At 37.9% G+C, this 24,643-nt stretch overlaps 1 protein-coding gene across 4 annotated transcripts in view; it reads left to right on the top strand.

Moving 5' to 3' along the window:
* TAB3 (TGF-beta activated kinase 1 (MAP3K7) binding protein 3) overlaps positions 1-24,643 on the top strand; it is a 43,777-nt gene that overhangs the window by 1,947 nt on the left and 17,187 nt on the right. For 3 of the 4 annotated variants that reach the window (XR_010428592.1, XM_064646835.1, XM_064646837.1), the window contains exon 2: positions 22,509-22,697. Coding sequence is in view for 2 of the 4 variants with exons in the window: in XM_064646835.1 (XP_064502905.1) it covers positions 22,596-22,697 (102 nt within the window). In the remaining 2 variants the exon portion in view is untranslated. Of the gene's footprint in view, positions 1-22,508; positions 22,698-24,643 lie in introns of those variants that run through there. The other variant, XM_064646836.1, reaches the window with a different exon arrangement.

Raw genomic sequence — 24,643 nt, 5'->3', positions numbered from 1 at the left:
AGATCAGCATATAGGTCTCCCTTTAATGTTAAATATTTTGGTTTAGGTACAGTGAGTTGAATAAGTGTGAGGAATTCTTGCTATGATTTTATACTTTTGTGATGTATTTTCGTCTGGCTTGGGTCATAACCTTTGCTATAAGTGATTGCAGATAATTGTAAAGAGAGTATTGTGAGATCTGTGGCCATTCTTGTTCTTTCCTGGATCTCACTGAGGTTCTTTTTTCCTTCCATTAGTTGTCATCTTGAGGAAGACAAGAGAACTTGAATAGATGTGGTGAAAACGTGTCTTCTTTTCCACTCAGCTTTGGTGATATGTCTGTGCTGATGTCTGTCAGTTGAGTTGCAGAGTAAAGAGTCATCCTAATGGAAAAGGATTCCTTTGAAGTCATCCAAGAGAATACATTAATGTGATTCTTAAGGTTATCCCATAGTAGCTTGTCTCCTTCTGTCCCCTCTCAAAATTTATGTAGCAATGAAATGAAGTTCAGTTTTTGTTTGCACTGGTCTGTAGTCGCTTCCTCCTGACTTCAAACCTGTGATGATTCATTTTGTATGTATTTTTAAATAGCATAAGTAGCCTCAAAGTATGACCTGCAAAAGTATTCTTGGTTAGGGCAAGAGTTGTGTACTGAAGTATAGGAAACTCAGATGTTTTATTGAGTTATTTTTCAAAGAGCTGTATCTCCATGTGGGATGATAGCTCACATCTTTACTTCCACAGCTGCAGTGTTTCAGCAAAATCATTAAAAACACAAGCAAAAGCCTTTGATTTACTTCTTTGACACCAAAGGTGTTTTTGAGGTGATTGAAACATTGAGTAAATGATCAAATCTAGTAAATTTTGGGTAATGTCAAGTCTGTCTTGTGTGCTTAGTCATCCACCTGAACTATGGTATGACACATTTTGCTCCAGGAGCATCTGTATGATGCTGCTGTTCCCACTGCTGGGAGCTGAAGTAGGAGCAGTGCCTGCTGTGTTTGTACCTGTGTGTGCACACAGAAGGTCAATTAAAGTGCAAGTACGGGGATTTGCAGTGAAGGAGTCACTTCTGTTACATGGTATGTTCATGGTTAAAAAGGCAAGTGACAAATGGAGTGTGAAATTAAGAGACAGTTCATACAAAGCCTGAAACAGTTTCATAAGCACCTTTTGGACTACTTTTGACTGCAAGTGTTTTAAATTACACAGTAGAAATATCTGTGGCTTGTGGGTTTGCAACATTTTTTCCTGTCCATGTTGCTGCCCTTACTCAAACAGAAAAAAAAAGCCAAACTGAAAAGTGTTGGTGCTGCATAGTACAGTAAACTGGTATTAGGGATTTACTTTCAAATCCCTGACAAACTTTTCTGTTTTTGTCTTTTTTCTTGCAAGTTGAAGCTTTTCTTCAGCTATGTAGATAATACAAATTTTCTGCAGACTGCTATTTATGTATGGGCACAGTAGAGTAAAATATTGTCTGAGGGGTGATATTGGCTGTCTTGTTCTCCTGAAAGACCAAGAATCATTTTGTTGAGATTAAATGTGTGGTCATGTCGTGGTGCCAGTTCCCATGTGAGAAACATTCTTCCTAAATGGAAAGATGAGAGTTTTGAAATACTTGTTTAGACTCGTGTATGCAAATGTTGAAGGTGTTGGTTGAAAACATTGCTGGAATAGGTTCTTGTACTCTGCCAAACCTGGAAGTGTCAGTCAAAGTTGTCCTTTGAAAGGCTTTCACATTATGAATGTGCTGGTAGTACTTAGCAGATACATCTCTCCAGCTTCAGACAGATGATGTGAGTTCAACCTGACAGTGTAGTTGGTTCTCTGGTACTGAGTATCTCTCATCCTGTGTGAGATGGAGAGTTGGTCAACAACTTCTGTGCTGTGTCAGTCAGTGCACTGTGGTATTAGTATCCAGGAGACTCATGTGCACAACTTCCAGCAGAAACATCACTGAGGCTTTTTTTTATCAACATGAAAAGCTGAAATACATCTCACAAAATTCAGTATATAAAAACCACAGTGTTACTAATAAACCATACAGCTCAGGTTGTGCAGTGAGTTATCACTGTTTAGCATTTTTCTTGTTCTTTATCTCTTTTTGAAGATTAATTATACTAGATAGATCACACTGTCTGCATGTCTCAGTTTAATGTCAGAGTAGAACTAACATTTCAATATTCTTACACCCCATTGATTACTACATTAAATGTTTCTCTCTTTTCAAGTATTGTTTCACAATAGCCAGCATAACACTAAAGGGAAAAATGCCACCTCTGTTAAGATTATATACAGCTTTGTGTTCTCAAGAAGCATTAGTTCTTGAAATTCAGGTGGGTTTCCTTTTATTCAGAGTCTGAATTCAAAGTAGCTGTATTATAAAAGCATCTTCAATGAATTATCAGGTTTTATCCTAATCTAACTGTATTGTAAGGAAAATTACTTCTACTTTTGCTCTTTTCAGAGAGTTGTTTAAAACAGGGGGCTTTGTAAGCAAACAGAAAAGTCACAGACTAGATAGAAAGAGGTCATTCTGCTACAGTGGTGTTCAGTAACCTGGCTGTCACAGCTGAAATACAGATGTTTTTCTGTCTGCTTGTGGATTTGCTGGGGGATCATTGAGGGTGTTTTCTTAAAAACACTTTTCAGCAGGTTGCATTCAATCAGTTGTGTTCCACATTCATAATGAAATACTTGCTTTCAAAGGAAATTGCATATCCACTGAAGTGTGTATTAATTTGAAAAGTGGATCAGTTTCTGTGAAATCATGGTTTATCTAAGAACAAATGGAATTTTTAGGAAAAAAATCTGTTACTATCAGTATTTGTCTTGGATGTTGTGGCAGAAAAATCTTGAATGATTTTCTAAATTCTATTCAGTGTTGACTGTTTCTTATCAGATTTGGTAGCAGTGCCAGTATTTTAATCTTGTTGCAGCTTTAAGCTTTCATTTTTCCCTTGCTTGGTTATGTTCTAAGGTGATTTGCCCCGAAGACTCATCTGTTTGAACAATTCTTACTGGTTTACAGTGTCACAGCCTCGGTGGACAATGGCTGGGGAAAGGCTTGGTTTGTTCTATGTGTGTCATTTGTTGCATTGGTATAAATCCTCAAGTATAATTCTTTTTGTTCTGTGGGGAGTTTGTATACTTTGGCTTGACTTAAAATGTGGACATTTTTTTCCTAGCACTTGAAAGAGTTGTGGATTTGTTTTGTTCTTTGTTTTTTTGTCATTGGGCATAGGACTAGTAATACTTGATAAATAGGGGGTGGTTGTTTGGGTTTTTTTTTTACCTGGGTGTTGTGCAAGTTATGAAAGAAATGTAGAGCTTGGTTTTCATGCTGATGTTCTTGAAGATCAGCTTGCAGAAATCGTAAACCAGACGCTAGGTCTTCTTCAGAGCATTGCCTTGAAGTGTATTTGCCTTTTTTCCTGAAATTCTTAAGATTATCTTGATGGAATAGTAATTCTCACAATCCTGCTAAATGTTGGATCAGAAATGATGTGTCTAGATAAGGCAAAGTATTAATTTGGTATAATTTCACTCTGTTGCTTCATACTTGCTCAAAAAAAATGTTAATAGGGTAAATTTCTGCTAGCAAGTGTTACATCAAATATCATCTTTCTTCCCACTGCTGACTTGAAGGTGTTAAAAACTTTTTGTTATTTTCTGGGTATTCTGCTGAAATGCCAGTTTGTCTTTTCCTGGTAAAAATCAAGTTTTAGTTGCTGGCTGATCTGGTGGTGTGCAAATGTGACTTCAGTAATTGCTAAGTAAGTGTTGCAGCTGGACTGGGAACACTTATATGAGATTGTAAGAACAAAGTGCATAAGATTATGCACTGACAAAAATGTCATTTTTAAAATACAATTTGATTTTGTACATTATCGTGGGTTTTGCAACTCATTAAGTTTCAAATGGGCAGCATGGGGTCGCAGTTATTTTAGTCTGTCTGTGCTTCATGTCCCGCTGTTTGGGTAACATCCTGAAAATGCGGTTATAAAAGTTTGCATGCTGTTCCTTCTTCATGAACATCAGTGGCTTACACAGGTGTTTCAAAAATTAATCTCATTGTTGGTCTGAAAGTGCTTCATGGGTTGTGAGTTTAGAAATTCTCTGAGTAATTTTTCAGGAATGTTTGCAGTTCTGTACTTTGTCTTGACTCTGGACTGGAGATGTTGGCCTTCGATACCCATGTACTGGGTTCAGTAGCAGGCAGTGACAGTGAGATAATTATCCCTGTTCACATTCAGCTTCCTTCTGTGTCAATGTGAGTTTATTAACACTTCCTGTAACAAATATTTTCTTTTATTATTATTTTCTTGGAATATCCAGCTTAAAGTAAGAGAGGCCAGACAAAGAAAGCAGTTTCTATCACATGTGTTGCAGTTGAATTTTATAAGTTTATAAATGGCAGAATGTAGACCCCTCTTAAATGAAATTTGCCTCTTTGCTTCTGAAGCCATGTCTCTAAATACAGTAAATGCTGCTTTTCCTTTAAAGAAATTTCCAAGTCGAGTAAATGTTCTACCTGCCAATCCTTTTCAAGATTTGGGAGTTGAGGTAAATGAGGCTGAAGGTACCCTTAGGCCTAAGAGAGACCTAAGTAAGATCAGCTATTTTGCTCTGTCTTTAGAAATGCTGATCTACTGTATTAAAAAAAGAAAAAAAGTAAAAAAATTAGAGAGAGAAAAAGAGTCAAAAAAAATCACCAAAGTGCTGAAATAGTTCCTTTATCTGACAGTAAGTGGTCTGTGAGAGGGAGATGAATCCATGGCTACTGTAGAGGACAACTTTAAGATTTCCAAAGACAAGAAAGAGTCCTCTCAGCAACTCTGTACAGCAGGTCTTGATGGTTTTAGTCCCATCAGCTGGATGACATGTTTCTATAGTAATGTGGACATTGAGGCATCTTCACTGATCCTTGTTGTTGTTACTCAGTAAGGCACTAGTACCAACAACACAGACGTTCCTGGTACTGTGATAAACAGTACTTCTATTTCTGGAGGAACACCAGACACTTGAAAGCTGCTTTTCTTTAACTGAGACATCTTTCTGCAAAAGTTGTAGCAAAAATTCATGACACATCTCCTAAGAGCATATGTTACCCAAGATGTGATCAGGGCATGGAGGCTTGTTCTGTTTGGTTCTTATCTGTGCAGTTCAGTTTTAGGGTTTTGTCTTCAGAAGTCCCAGTGCAGTTTGTTCTCATATACATCTGTTACTGAGAGCTCAAAACACAGCATTAGTGGACTGGTGTCTTCTGTCTGATGGAAGATTCCCCTCCTGGAAACTCAGCAAAGATGAAGGAAGAGCTCCTACTTCTCTTAAGGAATCCATATCTCCTGAAAAAGAAAATTCTGCTCACTCTTCTGGTGGTTGGGGGAGGTGGAATAAGTTTTGTATTGCTTACTGAAGCCATCCGTCCCTGTGGGGATTGCAGTTCCTGGACTTAATGGCTCAGGAACTAGATGAAAGGGAAGTGGTGTCAGGGAGCTGACAGGACAGCAGCAGAAGTTTGACTGTTTTCTGTGAATTGAGTGTAAAAAAAACTCCCACAAAACCAAACAGTCCTTATCTGCTTCGCCCCCATTGAGTCTTGTTAAAATCTACCCCATAGGTCATTGTGTGGTCCATTTTTCTGTAAAGAAGTCTAAAGAATTCTCTTAATGTCTCTTGGTTTTGGAAGTTTTGAAAAGTAAGGCTTTTATAAGTACTTAGAGTGCTAGAAGAAGAGGAAAAAAAGCACAAAAGGTTTAAGTGTTTCTATCTGATTTATAGTCTGATTCAAGAGGGAAGAAAGTAGTTATGACATTGACATTTTGGTATCTTTTGTTCTTATGTTTTGATTGTGTGCTAAAACACAGATTCCAGAAAGTACGAATTTGTCTTATGGGAAGAGTTGTGCCCTCATGAGCATGGCAAATTTCTGCTTTGGGGCTATTCTGAATAACTTTTCCTGAGCATAGTCATTGGACTACTGTATCCACTTGTCCATTCATGGAATATTTGAGTTTAAGCTTTGTTACTAGCCTTAGTTAGTTAGCCTTAGAGTAAAGGCTACAACTATTTTGAATTGCTTCCTGAATGCTATTTGCTGAACTGAGCATGTTTAATGTACTACTTTTTTGCCACTGTTGGTTGTATTGCCATCAGTAAAAATGGTTGAATGCCACATGCTTATGTAAGCTGCACTCATTTTTAAGTGAAACTATTTATGGTACAGGCTATTTAGTCTGTTCAGAAAATGAAAACTCTCTATGCTTAAGGGGAATGCATTTAGACTTGCGTAGACCTTTCTTTTGTCTGCTTTTCTGAGTTTGGTTTTGTTTTGATTTTTTTTAACCACAGTTGGTTTTGTTTCCGGGGATGAGGATGGTGTTTGTTTTGTGTTCCCAGCAAGTGTGTGATAGACTTGTAGGGTGAGTTATTTCTGTGTATACCAGAATTTGTTACGTAACCATAAATAATCTTAATTTTTATTAAGTTATAATAAATGTCAAGCAATCAGAAAAACTTGGTGGTTTGGATTATTTGTTCAGTAGTAGTGATGATCCCATGTTATGATACCATGTTATATAGTATTATCATCTTGGTTGTTTGGTTACCTGATAGTAAGTACAGCATGACAGAATCCTCTTAGAAGACTCCAGCAGACAAATACTCTACCAAAAAATTGGTAGATTTTTTTTTTCCCCAATATGCAGGAAGTAGTGGTGATTGTTTGAATAATGTCTTCTTGAAAATCAGTAAAATAGCTATATTGCATTTGTATGAAGCAGTATTTAACTGCAATTCCTTTAATGGTTAATGATGTTACTAGCTATGAAAAAAAGAATGCTTAAAAATTAAATGAGTTTACTAAGGTGCAAACCCCAAGGTGGGATTCAAATAAGTTTTTATTATGCATATATTTGAGTACATGTAATCTGTATTAGTTTTATGAAATAGTTACAGATAGTCAAAGATTAGTAACTTCTGAGTTTATTCATGTCATTGTAAATCTTTCTGCAGAGTAACTTTTCAGGAGGGATCTGTGAGGATTGCAAACTTCTCTTTAAGTGTGTGTTTTAATTCTTTGTTAACACTAGATTAAACTTATCACTTGTATGCATCTCAAAATACTAACATTTTTCAGTGTAGGTATTTTGTATAGTTTGGCCTACTTTTTGGGTTATTTTCTCTGTTCTGTGATTATTCTTATTTGCTAATCCCCAAAATTCATAACTATTCTGGTTTGATTGCTGTTTTTCCTGTGGTCAAGGTTAAGAGCTTCTCCCAATTCTTCCAAATAAAAAAGAAAATGAAGACTCAAAGACTCAAACACAGAGTTCAGAACAATCATTGCTTCTCCAAGGTTTAGGTTTCTGGCTTGCTTGATTGTAGATCATTTGGATTTCACAGGGATACTATCATTTAACCTGGGAAAGAAGACTTGTAGGAATGTTACCTGTTCTTCAGCATCTAAATCACTAAGTAAAGAGTGACCAACTGGATATACTGGTTGCAGCCACAGCTGTTGGTTGCATGGTTTGTTGCAACTATTGAGGTGCCCGTGTCACAGAAGGAAATCTGCTAAATGTAATTGAAGAGTTATGACTTGGACTGCTTTTGTAATGGGAAAGTCTAATTTCTAATAGTTTTTTCTGTCTTACCTGAAGGGAGAGTCTGCTTTGAGATCTTCCTGGTCAAATCCTATCGTGACACTTGGATCTAACTCTTCTCTCTCATCTTGGCTGCCTGCTGCTGTCTCAGTGTTGTGTCTGACTGTGACACAAGGTTTTGTGGAGTTTTGAGGTGAATCATGGAGCTGATCCAGACTGGGCCAGTATTTAGTGTTGGCAAATCAAAGTTTAACTTTAGTAATGTCCACTTTGCTGTCTCTAAATTTGTGGTGGCGTGCTGGGAGGAGCAAGCATTCAAAGGAAAGGAGAAGCAAATTCTTTCTTCAGAAATACTGTATTTTTACTGTTTTAAGGTGATTATGAAATAGATGAGACTTCCTTTGTGACAGTTTTCTCTTGTGAAAGTACGCAGACTGTGTGCTGTCGCTAAGCATTTTATGATGATAAATACTTCCCTGAACAAAGATTTATTTTTTTTCCCCCTCCACAACTTATTTCCTGAAGTTAATGTCTAGTGCCTAATGCTGACTTGTTTTGATTTTTAATGTTTTGGGGGTTTTTTTTTCAGAATTCAACAACAATAACAAAATGCTCTTTTTCTGGAAATGCTGTTTGTTTGGTGTTTTCAGTTGTGACACTGTCTGCTGGACAAGAAAATGGGTGGATTGGGATGTTCAGTATTTCTTTTCCCTTGTAACTGTATTTCTGTGTCTCTGCATAGAAGGGAATTAGATTGCAGCCCTGTATTCCTTGTTAAAAAAGTTTGTAAGAAGCTTGATATTTGGGTGTGGTTATATTTGTAATTTTTGGTGATTTTTTTTTCCTTCTGTTAATTATTTTGCATTTCTGATGTTTAAGAATTTATTTTCTTCCCCCCCCAAAAATAACATTCAACAGCATCTTAATAAGCAGTTCTAATATTACAAAATTCAGTAGTAAGTTGTCTTTCTACTGACTCCTAGACTAGTCTAGATTGTCTGTTATATAGTCTTCACTAGAGATGTTTGTTTTACATTAGTCATTTAAAAACTGACTTAAAATGTAAAATACATTTGGAGTTCAGTTTTATTGATGTAAAAGCAGTTGTGTGAACAGTTCTGGGCATTTGGCACATGTAATTTCAATTTCTAGTACTGATATTTCCTTTAAATATTTGGTTCTTATTTGAAAATAATAATTTGAGTTTTAAAAGTCACTTTTTGTAATAAATTATGCAGGTTGAGAATTTTTAATACAATTTAGGCATGCTTATTATGATTCATGTTGTTCAGTTATTGGAAGTTTGCTTTTCATAGTGAATACTTGGACAATAATAAGTAGAAAGTCAATACTACAGTGTATTAACTTGTAGCTTAATTGTGTGCCTGGTTTTGTGAGTTGGTTTTTGGTTTGTTTGTTTTTATTTGTTTGTTTTGTTTGTTTGTTTTTTGTTTGGTTGGTTGGGGTGTTTTTGTGTTTTTATTGTTGTTTATTTTGGTTGGTTTTTTTTCTGTAGTTTCTGTTTGTTCTGGACTCAGTTCAGTTGAATTGAGCATGTATAACTACAGAAAGAATGTATTTACTCTTACACATACTTGGAAATGTGTTTATTAAAGGCATTTTCTCATTAGACTGTTTTGTCTGTGTCCAGTTAATTTAGTTTTCAAATATGTAGTAAGTTGCACTTCTCATCTAAGTTGGGTATGGAAATCTGACAAATAAAGCAATAGAGATCCTGTATGTGAGACAATAGGTACAGAGAGTTGAATGTACATTTTCTTTTACAAGTCTTCAAATTGGTGTGAATTTATTTTTAATCCATTTGACAATTAGACAAAATATGTAGTAAGATATTTGAACTAAGAGTAACTCCTTAGGTTAAACTATGTAGACAGTGATGGAGAATTAGTGGCCCTCAAGGATTCAAGGTTTCGTGTATACCCTGAATTCCCAGTAACTGTTCTTGGCAGAAGTTGGCTAAAACATATATGTAAATCAGGTAACGGGGGGTTCTTCTGATTGTGCTTCTTGAGTAAGTATTTAATAAGAAGAGTCCAGTCTTTTTCAGCCAAGAAGAAATCCAGTCTTTAAACAGTACTGAGTTTAGTTCACCATAGTGGAAAACTGGTGATCTGAAGTAGTCGTGAAAATAAAATACAATTATTTTTGTATTATCAGAGTTTTTTTAAAAGATAAATTACCTTTGATTTTTTAAAGCTGATGCTGAAACAAAGAACAGGCTTCTTAGAAGTATCTAACTACTTAATTTGCATATTTCTCCAGCAATTGGGAGGAATAGAGAACTGTATATGATATATAGTCTAACAAGTGACAGACCTGTTACAGTATTCGTCAGGTCATTAAGGTATTGAAAACAAAGTTTTAAATACACAAGGCTGTTTAGCAAAGCTATTCTTAAAATGTGCTTATTCACAACATTTTAGAAGTATGTTAATATCTAATTTTCATATAGGTTTGAATTCTGTTTCTAAATAAAATAATAGTGTTTGTTTGTGTAGCATTGCTTCCCATCCTGTAGGGGAAGAATGACACAGAACAGCATAGAATAAAGCTTGTGCTTTAAACAACACTAAAAATGTCAAAGACTTTCATGTCCTTCCTTCTCCCTCTCCTCTAAAAGCAGAGAGAACTCGAAGTGTGCACTTGAGTCCGGATCATGTAAATGCTGAGAGCTGTGAGTTTGTCTGTGTTAATGTTGAGAGAATTCTCAAGTCATTGGTTTGGTTAAGCAGAGGATGTGACTTGTGCTGTGATTTTGGAATCGAGGCATCAGATTACAATGTCATTTTGATGTATTTTTTCTTTCAACTGCTTCTGTGGTTCAGAAATGTAGAAGTGTCTCCCTCTGTGCTGCCTGCCCAGGGCAGGCTCCGTGTGTCAGTTATTGGCCTCAGGGGAATGCTCTGGTGGCAGTTGTGTTTGGCTGGCCCGGGGGGGTGACTGCAAATTATTTTAAACTTTGGATTTTTCTGCTGTCTAACCTCCTGTTGTGTACCAGACTGCACTAGATTTATGGGAAGATACATGACCTTGATTTATTTTTTTCCCCCCCTCTGTGTTCTCAGTAAATGATGCTCTTTTAAGACTGCAGGGAGTTAACCCAAAAGATCTGTGTTTCAGATTGAAATTCTTGGTTTCTAATTGAAGAGCTGGGCATGCTCCATATTGTTCCTTTCTACAAAACATATGGACATTGCCACTTCTTAACAGTAAAGAAGTTGGGAGATTGGTTAAAGAACTAACTTAATATCACATTTCCTCCTGTGCTGCAGCATCTAAGCAAAGAAAGCACTGTGTCACATCAGGTGAAAGGAAGGCTTTTGCATTCCTGGCAGCACATCTGCAGCCACTCAGACTGTTGAGTGGCTGTCAGTTCCACTCTTCTGGTGGAGGTGAAGAGCCCTGAGCACAGCACAAATAACAGGGCAAGTTCAGTGTAGTGTAGAGAATGTTTCAAGTTCTTTTGCTACTGCTTTACAAAGTTATCCATAAGACCCCATAAATCTGATGAGAACAAAGGTCTGTGAAGGTGAAGGAGAACATTGATTTTGGAGGATGCACCTGCTTTGAGCTGCTGGACAGCATCTTTTTGTTTTTGAGAACTGAAATAATCCAAACCTCTTAGAAAGTAGAATTAGTTAGTAACTTTTAAGTTGAAGCTGCCTTTGAGCCCTAGTTTTTTTTCTTCTTCTAAAGCAGGATTATGAGGATAGCTTCCTAAAAGGGAAATGAAATCAGTGCAGTTTATCCTACCAACCTTAAATGGAGTACAGTAAGGCAGATCACTGTGGAAATGATTTGGCTTTAAAGACATACTGATTGCTTAAAGTGTTTAATATGCATGTTTGACTTACATCTGGAAGGTTATTTGTCATGTAGAATAAAAATAAGGTATTCTAAAAACTGAAATTGTGAATAGAGACTTTTGGGTGAAATGCATTGAAAAGCCAAATACTACTTATTCCTGAAAGTTTCATAGAGCGTGCTTCATTCATTTTGTCTCATATTCAGATTTATAGCTTTTTTTTTCCTGTAGCTGTAACTGATGAAAGTGAAATTTGATTATAACTTCACTGTCAGACAGCCATGCAGTGTCAACTGTGGAGAGACTGGCACGATTTTTGTCTCTTTACTTTCTATACTGTAAAGCTGATTCTATAAAGCCAAAGAGTTGTTTAACATTTTCCTGTTAGAGGAATATAGTGCAATCACAGGCTCTGTGAAAGGGGCATCCAGCTCCACCATCACAAAATTGAATTTATTTTTTTTTTATACTCAGCTGTATGTAAAAAGTCATGCATGCTCCAGCCAGGAATTGCATTAATCTCATCACTTGAATTTGAAATTTTCTGGTGTCAGACCAACAAAAATAAACAAATGTTAAGACTGATGACCTGAATACCGACAGCCTGCATTTGCAGACAGTGTCACTGAGTTGAGTAACCAAGGTGTCCAGACTGCAGACACAGCTTTGGTTAACCTACCAAAGTCATGACTTTAAAGCCTCAGAGAAGAGGTAAAGTGTGTTTTATTTTTAAGAGGAGTTTGTGCTGTTACATAGCTATGACTAACCTACAAATGAATCATTGAGCTTACAATTAAGTATTAAATTGTTAGAAAAAATCAGTTTCCAATTGTGTCTTCTGCCCAGAGCACACTGAAGAGCAGGAAAGTAATTTGACAATACTAAGAATGCTGCATTGTTAGAGTAGAATATTCATTAGCTGTAAGTATTGGTTTTTCAAATGTACAGACTTTGAATACTACATTGAGTTGGAAACAGAGGAATTTACTGAGAAGCTATTAAAAGTAGACTTTTAATTCAAGAAAACCAATAAAAAGGTGTCCCTGCCCATGGCAGTGGGGTTGGAATTAGATGATCTTTAAGATCCCTTCTAACCCAAACCATTCTTTGACTCAAAGCAGAAATTCATTTTGTTCATGGAAAAGTTCAGTGTAGATGACAGCAATTCTCCTGCTGTTATCTGTAGTTTCTCAGCCTACACTCTCTGCTGTTAAACCCACCTGGTTTGGAGCTCTCTGTAAGGAAGAGGATACTCTAAAGCTTTGATCAAGTAAAGGTATTGGATACCATTCAAGTCCTTTAAAGCTGTAAAAGAATTTTGGCAGGAATGCATCAGTGCATTTTAGGATGAACAATTGTATTCTAGTCTTTCCATTATCTCTTTTGGCTTGTCCTATTTCTGGTCCAAGATTATGGAGCAAGTGAATCTGAAATATCTAGACTTCCTTATGGAGATTTGCTGTTCCAGCAGTTCCACAGACAGGACAGCTACAGCTTTATCTGAGTGTTGATTGTTTAATCATCACCTTACAGACCAACGTTTCTTGCTGCAACAGTTGTAACATAGGCTTTGCTTATGGAAGGAGGGGAAACTCCCAGCTTTCCTTCCACCAGGCCTTTTTTTGGTGTCCTATTAATATTTTTTAATAGGGAATACTAAACTGAGTGTAGAATGAAGACATTTTAAAATGTCTGCCTTGTATAGTATCTAAGGCACATCTCCCTGGAAAGTCAGTCTGGGGCTAAGCTGAGATAAAATGATGTTAGTAGAAGATGATTGTGGTCTTAAAAGAAAATAAAATATGTTGCAGAAACAAAAATCTAATTTTAAGGCAGTCTGCCCTCAAAAGAAAAAGATATAAAAAGGGTAAACTAGGGTTTATATGACATCTCTGTACATACATATATATATAGCTATGTACATGTGTATATATTGTTTGCAGATAATGTTTTTATTTTAAGGTGTCTTCTGTCTTGCTAGGAAATTGGGCACAGCAGTTCCTCAACTATAGCAGATACTCAATCATCTATACATGTACCCTTATGATTACAGATAACTTCAATGTGTTATATTGGAAAAACATAAATAACATTAATGAGGTGTGTAACCTCTTGATATGACTTTTTTGTGGCACCCTTGTGAGTGGGTATTCATGCAGAGACTTGTCAGAAGATATCACAGAATCAGCAAGGTTTGTGTTACATTTCCTTATCTTAACAAATTCTTCTGGAATGATAGAAAAGACAGGCACGCTGCATAACGTGTTCACTGTATTTTATAGCAATTAGTCATGTCAAAGAAATTTACACAGTCAGGACACCAAAGCTTAACTCAAAATTTCAGAAATGGAAGTTGATGCTTTCTGGTGTGTAGGGAGTGTGGTTTCATGTTTCTCTCTGCTGTTGTTCTCCCCTGACTCCTGGCTGTTTCTTGTTTTTCTCTTTTCTGCTTACGTGTGTCTCTACTTTTTGTTCCCGTTTACATGTGCCTGTCTGCTTCCCTCCTCTGTTTCCTCTGTGTGGAGTCATATCTTCCATCAGTTTGTGTTTGCTGGGGATCCTGAAAGGAGGTTTTGTTATCCCCTCACTCCACTTCTTTCTAATCTAGGGTTTTTCTTCTAGTTCAAGATGGCCAAAGTGAGGAGAGGCTGGTAGTCATCAGGCCAGTGTTGCATGGGTGTTCACACCTCCCATTTTCTCTCCTATTTCAACTGGTCATACTGGGTGCAGAAGATGTGAATACAGTATGTGGGCAGTCTGTGCAATAGACTTTGTAGAGTTATCAGTTACATGGGATGTTGATAAACTTAGGCAGGTCACTTAACTTGAAACTAGTGCTAGTTAGAGTCTCCTTTGATCTCTGCAGGAAAAGGAATGCTGCTTCTTTACAGGTGTAAATATGCTTTGGGGTCATTTTCTCGATGCAGAAAAATGTAAATGGTGATGATGAGGTGTGTTACAAAAATCATCTGCATCCTGTAAAGCTCTTCCATATATACAGTTTTCAATAAAATAGGGATCTTTGATTCAGTCAGTTCATTGAATATAGAATATTTTCAGGGTTTGTCATAGAAAAACTCATCAGAGGCTTAACAGAGAAATTGTACTAGTCTGTTTATTTAAAACTTGTTTACAACACTGCTACAGTGAGCCATCACAAGTTCTGTGTGGGTAATCCAAATTACAATTTGGTTCTTTTTTTTTTTTTTTTTAATAGGTCTTCAGGCATTTTGAAACTTGTGGCTTTAGTGAATTCCTACTGATCTGAACTCCTGCAAAAGTACATACAGTGTTTTGTTTTGTAGAATTGTCTCGTGGAAGGACTGATTGTGTTTTGGCCAATATAAATATATCTTGGGAACAAAGCCTGTTCCAAATGTACCTCAAGCAAATTCAGTGCATGGCAATGAATTCGTGATGCTGGAGCAGGAGCTAATGCTGAGGATCACTTTTGTGGGAGCTATCAAACATATGTTAGGCTGGATCAGTAATAAATTCCTGTTGAGCTGGTCGAGATTCATACTGGTGACCTGCAGATAACTCTCCATCCATAGAAATACTTGGAGATATTTCTTCTTCAAGAAATGTTAATCTCATGCTTCTGAGAAGGAAGCTCTCTTTCTGGAACAAATTATGTATTAAGCAATAATCCAGTATTTTTGCAGTTGGTTTGCTCAGTTTCCCTCTAGTGTAAACCTCAGTTTCTAGTAGTTGTTAAACCTGGAAATATGAATAGCAGACTCTACTTTAAAATGAAGAAAAAGCTGAAGTTTATGATCGGTGGATTTGCAGTAGACGTTTTCCAATACTTTGTAGTGTGTACTCAGTTTCATGTTTTCTTGTATCCTTTCTGGCTCATTTTGATTCCCAAAATAGGATGTAACTGCCAAAAAATTTTTGCATCGTCATAAAACTGCTTTTAGCAGGGCCAATGCTGAAGTTGATGAATTAGGAAATCTGACAGTGCACTGTTCACTGCAGGATTTTTCCCAGTCACAGACAGTATTTCACAAACAGTCAAAAATCATAGATCATATGCCCTGGTAAGAAAGCCAGTTCATTGTCCTCATAGCTCTGGGCACTGTCATGATACTTGTGGTAACCTCAGGATTACCTGTGAGCAGTACAAACTCACTTGTGTTTGCAGCTTTGGGTTCACCTGCTGTTCTGCAGAGCCCTTTTGGAAACTGGTACTCGAGGCATAGTAGCATCATTCCTGAGCTATCCCACTGCCTGGAAAACTTACTCTTTTGTGACTTTGTTCTGTAGTAAGACACGCTTCTTGTTGCTCATTGGAGTGAGAGAATCATAAATTCCTAGAGAAGTATTTACTAGAATGTGATGCAGCCTCGCAGAGACTTAGATGAAGCTGCTTATCAGCTTTACTTTTAGTTTCATTCTGCTGTATACCTCTTTATTGTGGTTCACATCACCTTCCTACCACCCAGGGGCTTTATGAATCTTGTGATCACTTACACAAGACTGTTCATCAGCAGACAGCTTGCCAAACCATGAAGTTGTGGTTTTAGTGACGTAGCCAGTCATTCAGAGAAGTGCCAGCAGCATGCTGAGCTCAACTTTAAATATTGACTGCTTTTCTTTTGCTTAGTTGAACTTTATGTCTGTATGAACTGACAAAGTGTCTTTAAATTCTGTTGTTTCTTTCTTATCCTGTGAAGCAATACAGTCCCAAAGCTGTGGGATGGATCACCCTGTAAATAAAGAAAACTCCAGGAAATGGGCATTGTGATTTCTGAGGTGGGAGAGTTGTTCTTAGCTCTTTGTAATCCTAAAAATTATTTTAGTTTGACTATTGCAGGGAAAAGTAATCCTTGTTTTTCTGTCATATATTTCGTGTTTAAACAGAGTGAGCGTGTGACTGAAGATGATTGTGAGGAAAAATTGCTCTTGGCGCTGTTATACCACTCTTAGTTTCTTGTGTTTCTGAGATTTTAAGATCATCTAGCTAGCAAATCATTATAAAGGTGTCACGATACCATAAAAGCATTTGCTTGCCTTTGTTTAAGGAGCAATCTAAAGTTTTAGCTGGATTGATGTGAGTATTCTGACATTTGTGGGATGGGTTAGTTGGTTTTGTTTAACGGTTAAATAAATGGAAACTTAGTGTACAAAATTGTTCTCTTCATTATTTCCAGTTTTGGAATTAATATGTTGTGATGCCTTTAAAGCAATTACAGCCAGTTTAATGTTCTACTGCAGGCAGGCCCCTTTGAGTTTAAGGTAGCAGTGGTTCCAGAGGCTGCTCAAGGATTAGAGGTGGGATTACGTGATTGCATCTGCAGCCAGGTCATGTGCTGGGCATGTTTACAGGGTTATAATTGATGCCTATTAAATAGCAGGTATGTGTGGGATGAGATGTTAAAAAACATGTTTTTGTGTAGTTAATGATTTGTGCGAAGAAACTCAGTTCGAATCTTCATCTTCAAATGTCACGGTTTTATGCAAATTTTTAAAAAATTGTTGCTATTTAAGAGCTTTTCTGCTATGTGCTTGCAGTCATTGTAGGAAGTACCACAATAATTACACACCTTAACCTCTACCTTTCTTCATAGAATCATAGAATCAGCTGGGTTGGAAAAGACCTCTGAGATCATCAAGTCCAACCCTTGATCCAACACTGCCGTGGTTACCGGACCATGGCACTAAGTGCCACATCCAGTCTCAGCTTAAAAATCTCCAGGGACAGAGAATTCCACCACTTCCCTAGGCAGCCCATTCCAATGCCTGATTACCCTCTCTGTAAAGAATTTCTTCCTAATATCTAACCTAAACCTCCCCTGGCAGAGCTTAAGACCATGCCCTCTTGTCTTGCTGATAGCTGCCTGGGAGAAGAGAGCAACCCCCACCTGGCTCCAATCTCCTTTCAGGTAGTTGTAGAGAGTGATGAGGTCTCCCCTGAGCCTCCTCTTCTCCAGGCTGAACAACCCCAGCTCCCTCAGCCTCTCCTCATAGGACTTGTGCTCAAGTCCCTTCACCAGCCTTGTCGCTCTTCTCTGGACCTTTCTTCTTCCTTTCTACAGCAGTGTGATGTTCAGTGGGTATGTGTTGTGCAGGGTAAGCTTACTAAGCTAGTAAAAAGTGTTGGGTTTTGTTTTTAAATTGTTCTAGCAGGTTGAATTAGTTTGGCTGAGTCGAGTGGGAAGAAAGATTCAGAAAGCTGTTTAGTTGTATATGAGTGGTAACTACTATTGATCTCACTTTTATTTCATGCTGCCTCTTATGCCATGACTCTGGGCATCCTTGTAGGACTGTAGCCCTGTGTCCAGATGGAAGTTTGTCTACATCTATTTTTCTACAGCTAAATTGACATCTACCCTAAAGCAGCCCTTTATGAAGGGATAATGTCATTCCAGAAATTACCAAAAATGTAATTTACTGAATGGTTTTCAATTTATAGAAGTGTATATAATGGAATCATAGAATATCCTGAGTTGACAGGGAGCCACGAGGATCCTCAAAGTCCAACTTGTGGCCCTGCACAGGACACCTCAAGAATCACACCATGTGCCTGATAGCATTGTCCAAACGTTCTTGAACTCAAGTGGGTTTGGGGCCATGACCACTTCCCTGGGGAGCCTGTTCCAGTGCCCAACCACCTTTCTGGGTGAAGAACCTTTTCCTGATATCCAACCTAAACCTTCCCTGACACAACACCAGACCATTCCCTTGGGTTCTGTCACTGGTCACCACAGAGAAGAGATCAGTGCCTGCCCCTCCTCTTCCCCTCATGAGGAAGTTGTAGCTGCAATGATTTCTCTCCTCAGTCTCCTCTTCTCCGGGCTGAACAAGCTAAGTGACCTCAGCCACTCCCTGTATGGATTTTCCTCAAGGCCCTTCACCATCTTTGTTGCCCTTTTTAGGATGCTTTCTAATAACTTAATATCTTTCTTATATTGCAGTGCCCAAAACTGCCACAATGTTCAAAGTGAGGCTGCCCTAGTGCAGAGCAGAGCGGGACAATCCCCTCTGTCAACCAGCCAGAGATGCTTTGCCTGATGCTGCCAGGACACAGTTGGCCCTCCTGGCTGCCAGGGCACTGCTGACTCACATTCAACTTGCCATCGACCAGGACCCCCAGGTCCCTTTCTGCAGACTGCTTTTCAGCATCTCATTCCCCAGTCTGTACATCTGGGGTTGCTTCGTCTCAGGTGCAGAATCCAGCACTGTCTCTGTTAAACTTCATGTGGGTGGTGATTGCCCAGCCCTCTGGGTCATCTTCCAGACTTTAGGGAACAGCATGAAGCTGTGTCACGGGATGTTTAGGTTGGATATCAGGAAAATATTCTTCACCCAGAGGGTGGTTGGGTGCTGGAACAGGCTCTTCAGGGAAGTGGTCACAGCCCCAAACCTGCCAGAGTTCAAGAAGCATTTGGACAACACTCTCAGGCATATGGTGTGATTCCTGGGGTGTCCTGTGCAGGGCGAGGAGATGGACTTTGATCCTTGTGGGTCCTTTTGAACTCAGAATATTTATGATTCTCTAAAGTGATTTTTTTTTTTTTTTTGTTGCTGTGTTTTGTCTTGTTGTGTTTTATCTCTTAACACTTCACTGCCTGATTGTTGTTATAAAACTCTTAACAATCAACTTTAAATTGATGAGGCCTGAGAAACTATCTTCAGGTAACCTGTTTTCTGGAAATTCACTCAGGAATTATTGTAGTTGCTCCATACATTGTAATTGCATAAGTGCATATCAGTACAATTTATAAATTTTCAGATAGTGTATATTGATCTAATTTAGTTTTCAATTGAATTTAATTCCTGATGATTTCTATATCTTCATTTGAGGTGATTTAACGCTTAAAAAATGTCAGTAGTGAAATAAATTTCCTTCTGTACATATCTGGACACATCTGTGGGGTGTAGCAAGACTACAGTAATTCTACTTTTTTTTATTTTTTCAATCTTTCAGAGAAGTGGCATTGGTTGATAGATGGAATTGTTAGTTGTTTTCTTAACTTGGAAGGTACACAAATGGCTTAAGGAAAGAAGATTAAATTTAAAGATAGTGTTTTCCTGTACATCTAATTTGGGCATGTAAAAGGTGTGAAAAACTGATTGTTATACTTGTTTAGGACTTGAGTCATGGTTTGCATAATCCACAAGATTCACTAGTGGCTCTTGAGTTCGTCTGTGTGTTAACACAGCAGGACCAATTCTGTGACAATGTGCTTTGGTTTTGCCTTTAGAATTGCCATGTCTGTGGCAGTGTTAATTTATTCCATCCTCATGAAATACTTTCCATTTGGAGTTTGGGCACCTTCAGCTCATTTCTGAAAATTACAGATCTTGCTTTCATTGTGACTTTGGGTTGGTTTTTGACGCATTGAACTTTCAGTAATTATAAGGCTGGTAATATAATGCACCTCAGTGTGTCCCTTAGCCTGTGGATGCTGTGGAAGAAAGTCTTTGAAGGATTGCTTTCTTAGTCTGTTGTGGCTCAGCAGGAGTTCTTGTCCAAGCATCTTAGCTGTGTGGCCTGTGCTGTAAGCTCTTGGCTCTGAATAACTTGCTTCTCCGCCTGCCACGTGCTGTGGAGCAACATGGGAAGTGGGTATTGTATTCCAGCCAGTTTGTGCCTGCTTAGAGTGGAAAATGTGCAGTTGTAGGCAGGTCAAGCAGAATTTGCAGTACAAAATGCTGGACAATACACAGGACAAAAGGCTGGGCTGCTAGATAATGACAGTAGTGAATTTTGTGGTATTGACTGGGAAAAAAACCTGACAAATTTCCACAGTAGTTCAGCCTTGTAATCCAAGGAGTTCTGAATGATTGTGTGTTTGTTCATGCTTCTCAGCAGTTGTTTTGAGTTTCTTTTCAAGGCTCTATGTGTAACTGTAAAGGCTGGAAGCTTCAACTCTTCAGAATGAAAATGGAAATTTGTTGTGCATTGCATTGGGAAGTCTGATAAAATTCGTAGTTCGCCAGTAACTGCCAATTACTTTGTATTATGCCTCTGCTCACCACACATATTCAGGAAGTGTTGGAAAACATTAAAAAAATTGAACTTTATTTTAAAACCATTGTAGAAAAACATCGCACGTATTGACGATGGATCTCCAGTCTGCTCACCCATGTTATGTTGGAATTTTTATTTGAAGAGAGAAGTGATGCAAAAGCTCTTGCTCATGCAAATGAAATTCTTAAAATTATTGTCTTCTGTTTCAGATACTGTCATTTGTTATTCTAAAGGGGTTTTAACTGCAATTGATTCTGGTAGGGTACCCCTCCATTACTACATTTCAGCCTCTTCCTCCTGGGAAAAGGAGGGTTGTCTAGAACCACATAGACCTTGCTTGCTGTCGGGTTTTCTTTGAGTATTGTGCTGATGGTCTGCCTTTCAGATTATGATGTTTGTTTGTCACTTACAAAAAAACTAAGTTTTATAAAAAATCCCTACTGTGAGTGTAGATAGGAATTTTCAGCTGGCTCTTATAGTCAGTGGAAGCTCATTTCCTTTTAAAATGAAAGGAGTCTGCAGCATTACTGCAGTGGACAAAAATGCATTGTGATTATACAATGTAAGTTTATTGCAGTATTTCTTAAGTCACAGCAAGATGATTCACATATCTCACTGTTCTTTAAACTTGTCTCATTTATCTTGAAAAGGTTTGTGATGTGACAGGTGTAATATTGGATACTGGAATATGAGGTAGGACAGGGAGGAACCCTGAGCACATGTGGTGTTTAATGAGTGCTGGTGGCAGCTGAGAGTTGTCCACATACGAAACACCCAGATGGTGGACGGGAGTGGACTTCTGCTGTTCTTACCTCTAAAAGCTTTTACCAAAGTTGATTTGGTTTTTTTTTTACCCTAAACCTGACATTTTACTTTTCTTTGAAGAACTGTGTTCTGTTTTCTTGCCTCTGAAAACTAAGAGATTTTCAAAGGAAAGACATGGGAAGCTGTTGGAATCTATTAGTGCACAGAGATGTATATGATTGCTAATCTTTTGTGCTGCTCTGGACTGCTGCTGGAAGTTGAGCTCAGGTGGAAAGCTGGTTGGAATACCTGTGTTGTGTGCCACCACAGTTGCACTGAGGTTGAGATAAGCATGATTTAAGCTTGGGATTTTGGGTAGCTAATATATTACTTGAACACCGACTCTGCTGGTATCTGACTCTCATTTCCTTTTTGAACACAGCACTGCATTCTTGCAGTTAAGAATTCAGCTGAGCAGTATTGTTGGAAAGGCTTTTGAAGCTTAGCAATGATGGATGTGTTAGAAGGGCTGTGTCATACACCACCTTCATGCAAAGTTTTTGTGAATCTTTGCTTAGATTGCAGCTGCCTTTTGATTACTGCTGTGATGATGAGCCACAAGCGAGAAAAGCATTTGTTGACTCAGACTGTATTTGCCTTCTAGTAGTCTGTGGGTATTAAAATTCAGATAGAATCTTTTTGATGTTGAATGCAAGAATCCTGAAATGGAAAGAGGGTTATTTTTGTCACTAATCACAGTAGCATGAATTTAACAGGTGCTTTACAAAAATATTAAATAGATTCTCCCCATAATCTTAACAAGAACTCTTTAAATTCTGTTTAATTCTTGTTATGTTTCACAAAATTTGCTTCTGACCTCTTGGATTTCTAGTGATGTAAAGACAAAAGAGTTTAAGCCCTATTAGTAGAGGAGTATTTTGGATAATTGTGCTACTTAGTTTTCCAACCTGTTATTTCTAACATGTTGTAAATAACAGACATCTGTGCTTTGTGATAACTTCAGACTTTCCTGCAAACTGTTCAGGGTATCACTGGGAGTAAATATGTAACAGTTCCATTTTATGTGGGTCAAATGAATTAAAGTTATGTGTATGTGGTGCGACAATGAGACTGAGTAAAGACCTGAAGTAGCACATTCCAGTGAAATGTCATATAGGACCTACCTGTGGAACAATGAGTGTTCTAATTTAAAACTGTGAGACATGATTATTCCTACTCCTGTGTTTAACCTGTTGTCTCTCTTGATAGCTAGATCTAAAAATCGAATGCAGTAGTTTTTCTACACATGCAGTTTGGGAAGGAGGAAAAGTTATGATGGCTTAAAAGATAATTGTTTTGTTTCTTACAGAAAATGCCAGAAGCCTCAGAAGACCATAATCACTGGAAAGCCTGTTGACTTCCATTCTTTGGTAATCTGGAACATCATCCATCTGGCATGGCGCAGGGCAGTCAACAACTTGACGTGCAGGTACTCCATGATCTCCGGCAGCGTTTCCCTGAGATACCCGAAGGGGTGGTATCTCAGTGCATGCTTCAGGTACGGTACAGTCTGGGGATTGTGCTTTAGCATGAAAACCCTTTTCAGTAGTGTACGTGGAGCACAGATTTCCATTCCCCTGGTTTTATTTTCAAAGATTGGAAGATTCCACTAATTGCATTTCTGTCCTGTGTTTTAGGGATAAAACTTTTTGTCATTCTTCATTTAGGCTTGTGATTTTTTTTTTTTCCACTGATAGTTTTTCCTTGTCTGTGCAACCTGCGACGGTTATGCATATGGGGAATAAGGGAAGTGGTTAATGGGATATTTATTGATGATGGCTACATAAATAACATAGTGAAGAAGATTTTAGCAAACAGTGACTCTCCTTGGAAGATGAGGAGCTGGCCTTAGCTAGGAATCTTAAGATTTTTCATCTTCATGTCATCTTTCTGCCAGGGCTCTCCAAAGGTTTAGTTTTACTTCTCTGTTTCCAAGTCAGGTGGTGATGGTTCTTCTCCCCCCTCCTCCTCTCCCTACCTTTTCCTTTCCATTTTGTCCTTCCATTCTTCATCTAAAATCACATATAAATCATTTTGCAAAGTAGTGGTCATCTGGGAATACCTTCAGTTGATGGGAAGATTCAGGAATGGAACAGAAACATACAAGATCTGGTTTGGCCTTCTTGTAGCCATGGCTAACATAACAAAACTGTATTTGCATCCTCCCTGTCCCTGGCAGATGAGCAGGCTTGCTTAGAACAGTGGCTGTAATTTTTGCCTTATGTGTCTTCTAAACCATACAAATACAAATTAATTGCTTTCACACAAATGTAAAGCAGGGGAAGCCCAGTAATTTAAAGCTTTATTTGTCCTGACAGTCATTTCTTCTGCACTGTTAAGTACATGATCATTTTGATGAACTGTGTTTGTCATAGTCGTCTTTAAACAATAAAATTAAAGAACCCCTAATGCTGCAGAAGCATATGGTGTTCTGTATCTGTAATAGGGCATTCTGGGTAGCTGGTTAACATTACATGGCAAATAGTTGTTATTTTTTAAAGTGTAGATTTTGTTTCCAAACCCACTTTTTATTTAAGGATGCACGAGCTGGTTTTCTTTAACTTTTTCCAATAAATACTCAAGATTTAAATTAGGTTGAGTTTTAGACCTGTCAAAAATTGAAGGTCCTTTGAAACGACAAATATATTCCATACCCTGATCAAATCAGGTTAGGGCCTGTCCTGTCTACATTCTTTCTACCTGCGCCCTGACCAAGTGACCTGAGGAAGCTGAGGACTCTGTTTATGAAGTTCTGTTCAGATGGCAAGTGGCTGATGGTAGTGGTGAACTTTGAGGTTGCTGTCTTAGCACTGTGGTGCTGATTGTTATTACAGGATCTGGTGCCCACGTATTCTGATCTTAAATTTTTGGTGATATATCTGGATATTCCCACTGACCATTGGGATCTAGAAGGAGAGCTTAACGTGAAGGGAAGTTGTCAGAGAGAAGTATCCATAGAGTGAGAGCCATTCATATTTAAGTGCTGGACTCTTCTGTCTTCTGTTATCTTCAGTAGTAAGTCTTCATATGACAAAGTGCTGAATTACGTGTATTCATCTGTTAGTGAAATCATGAAATTTATCTTCACTCTAGTATTAAGACTAATTAGCTATTGGTCCCTTAGAAAAGAAATGTAACATGAAAATTGTATTGCAAGGCTATATGTGTATTATTATGTATAAAACTTTATATAGGGATAGTGTTTAAAGTAGAAGTGAAACCATTATTAATGTATATTCCTTAGAATGGTAATTTTAGCACACTGAGGAAGGTGGGGGTGTATGTGTCTATAAATATGTACACACTTGTTCTGGAAGAAGGTGCTCTGTCACAGAAGGCACCAGTCTTGGATTATAGGTAACAAAGGTTGGGTGCTGAGGATCAGATTGAGTTGAATTTAAGGTGAAATTTGTTTTCTTTAACTACTGTTTAAATTAAAATCTG

The sequence above is a fragment of the Pseudopipra pipra genome, chromosome 2 (assembly GCF_036250125.1).
Source record: "Pseudopipra pipra isolate bDixPip1 chromosome 2, bDixPip1.hap1, whole genome shotgun sequence".
Taxonomy (NCBI): domain Eukaryota; kingdom Metazoa; phylum Chordata; class Aves; order Passeriformes; family Pipridae; genus Pseudopipra; species Pseudopipra pipra.
Note: the sequence above shows the minus strand (reverse complement) of the source record. Positions and strands in the feature narration are given on the sequence as shown.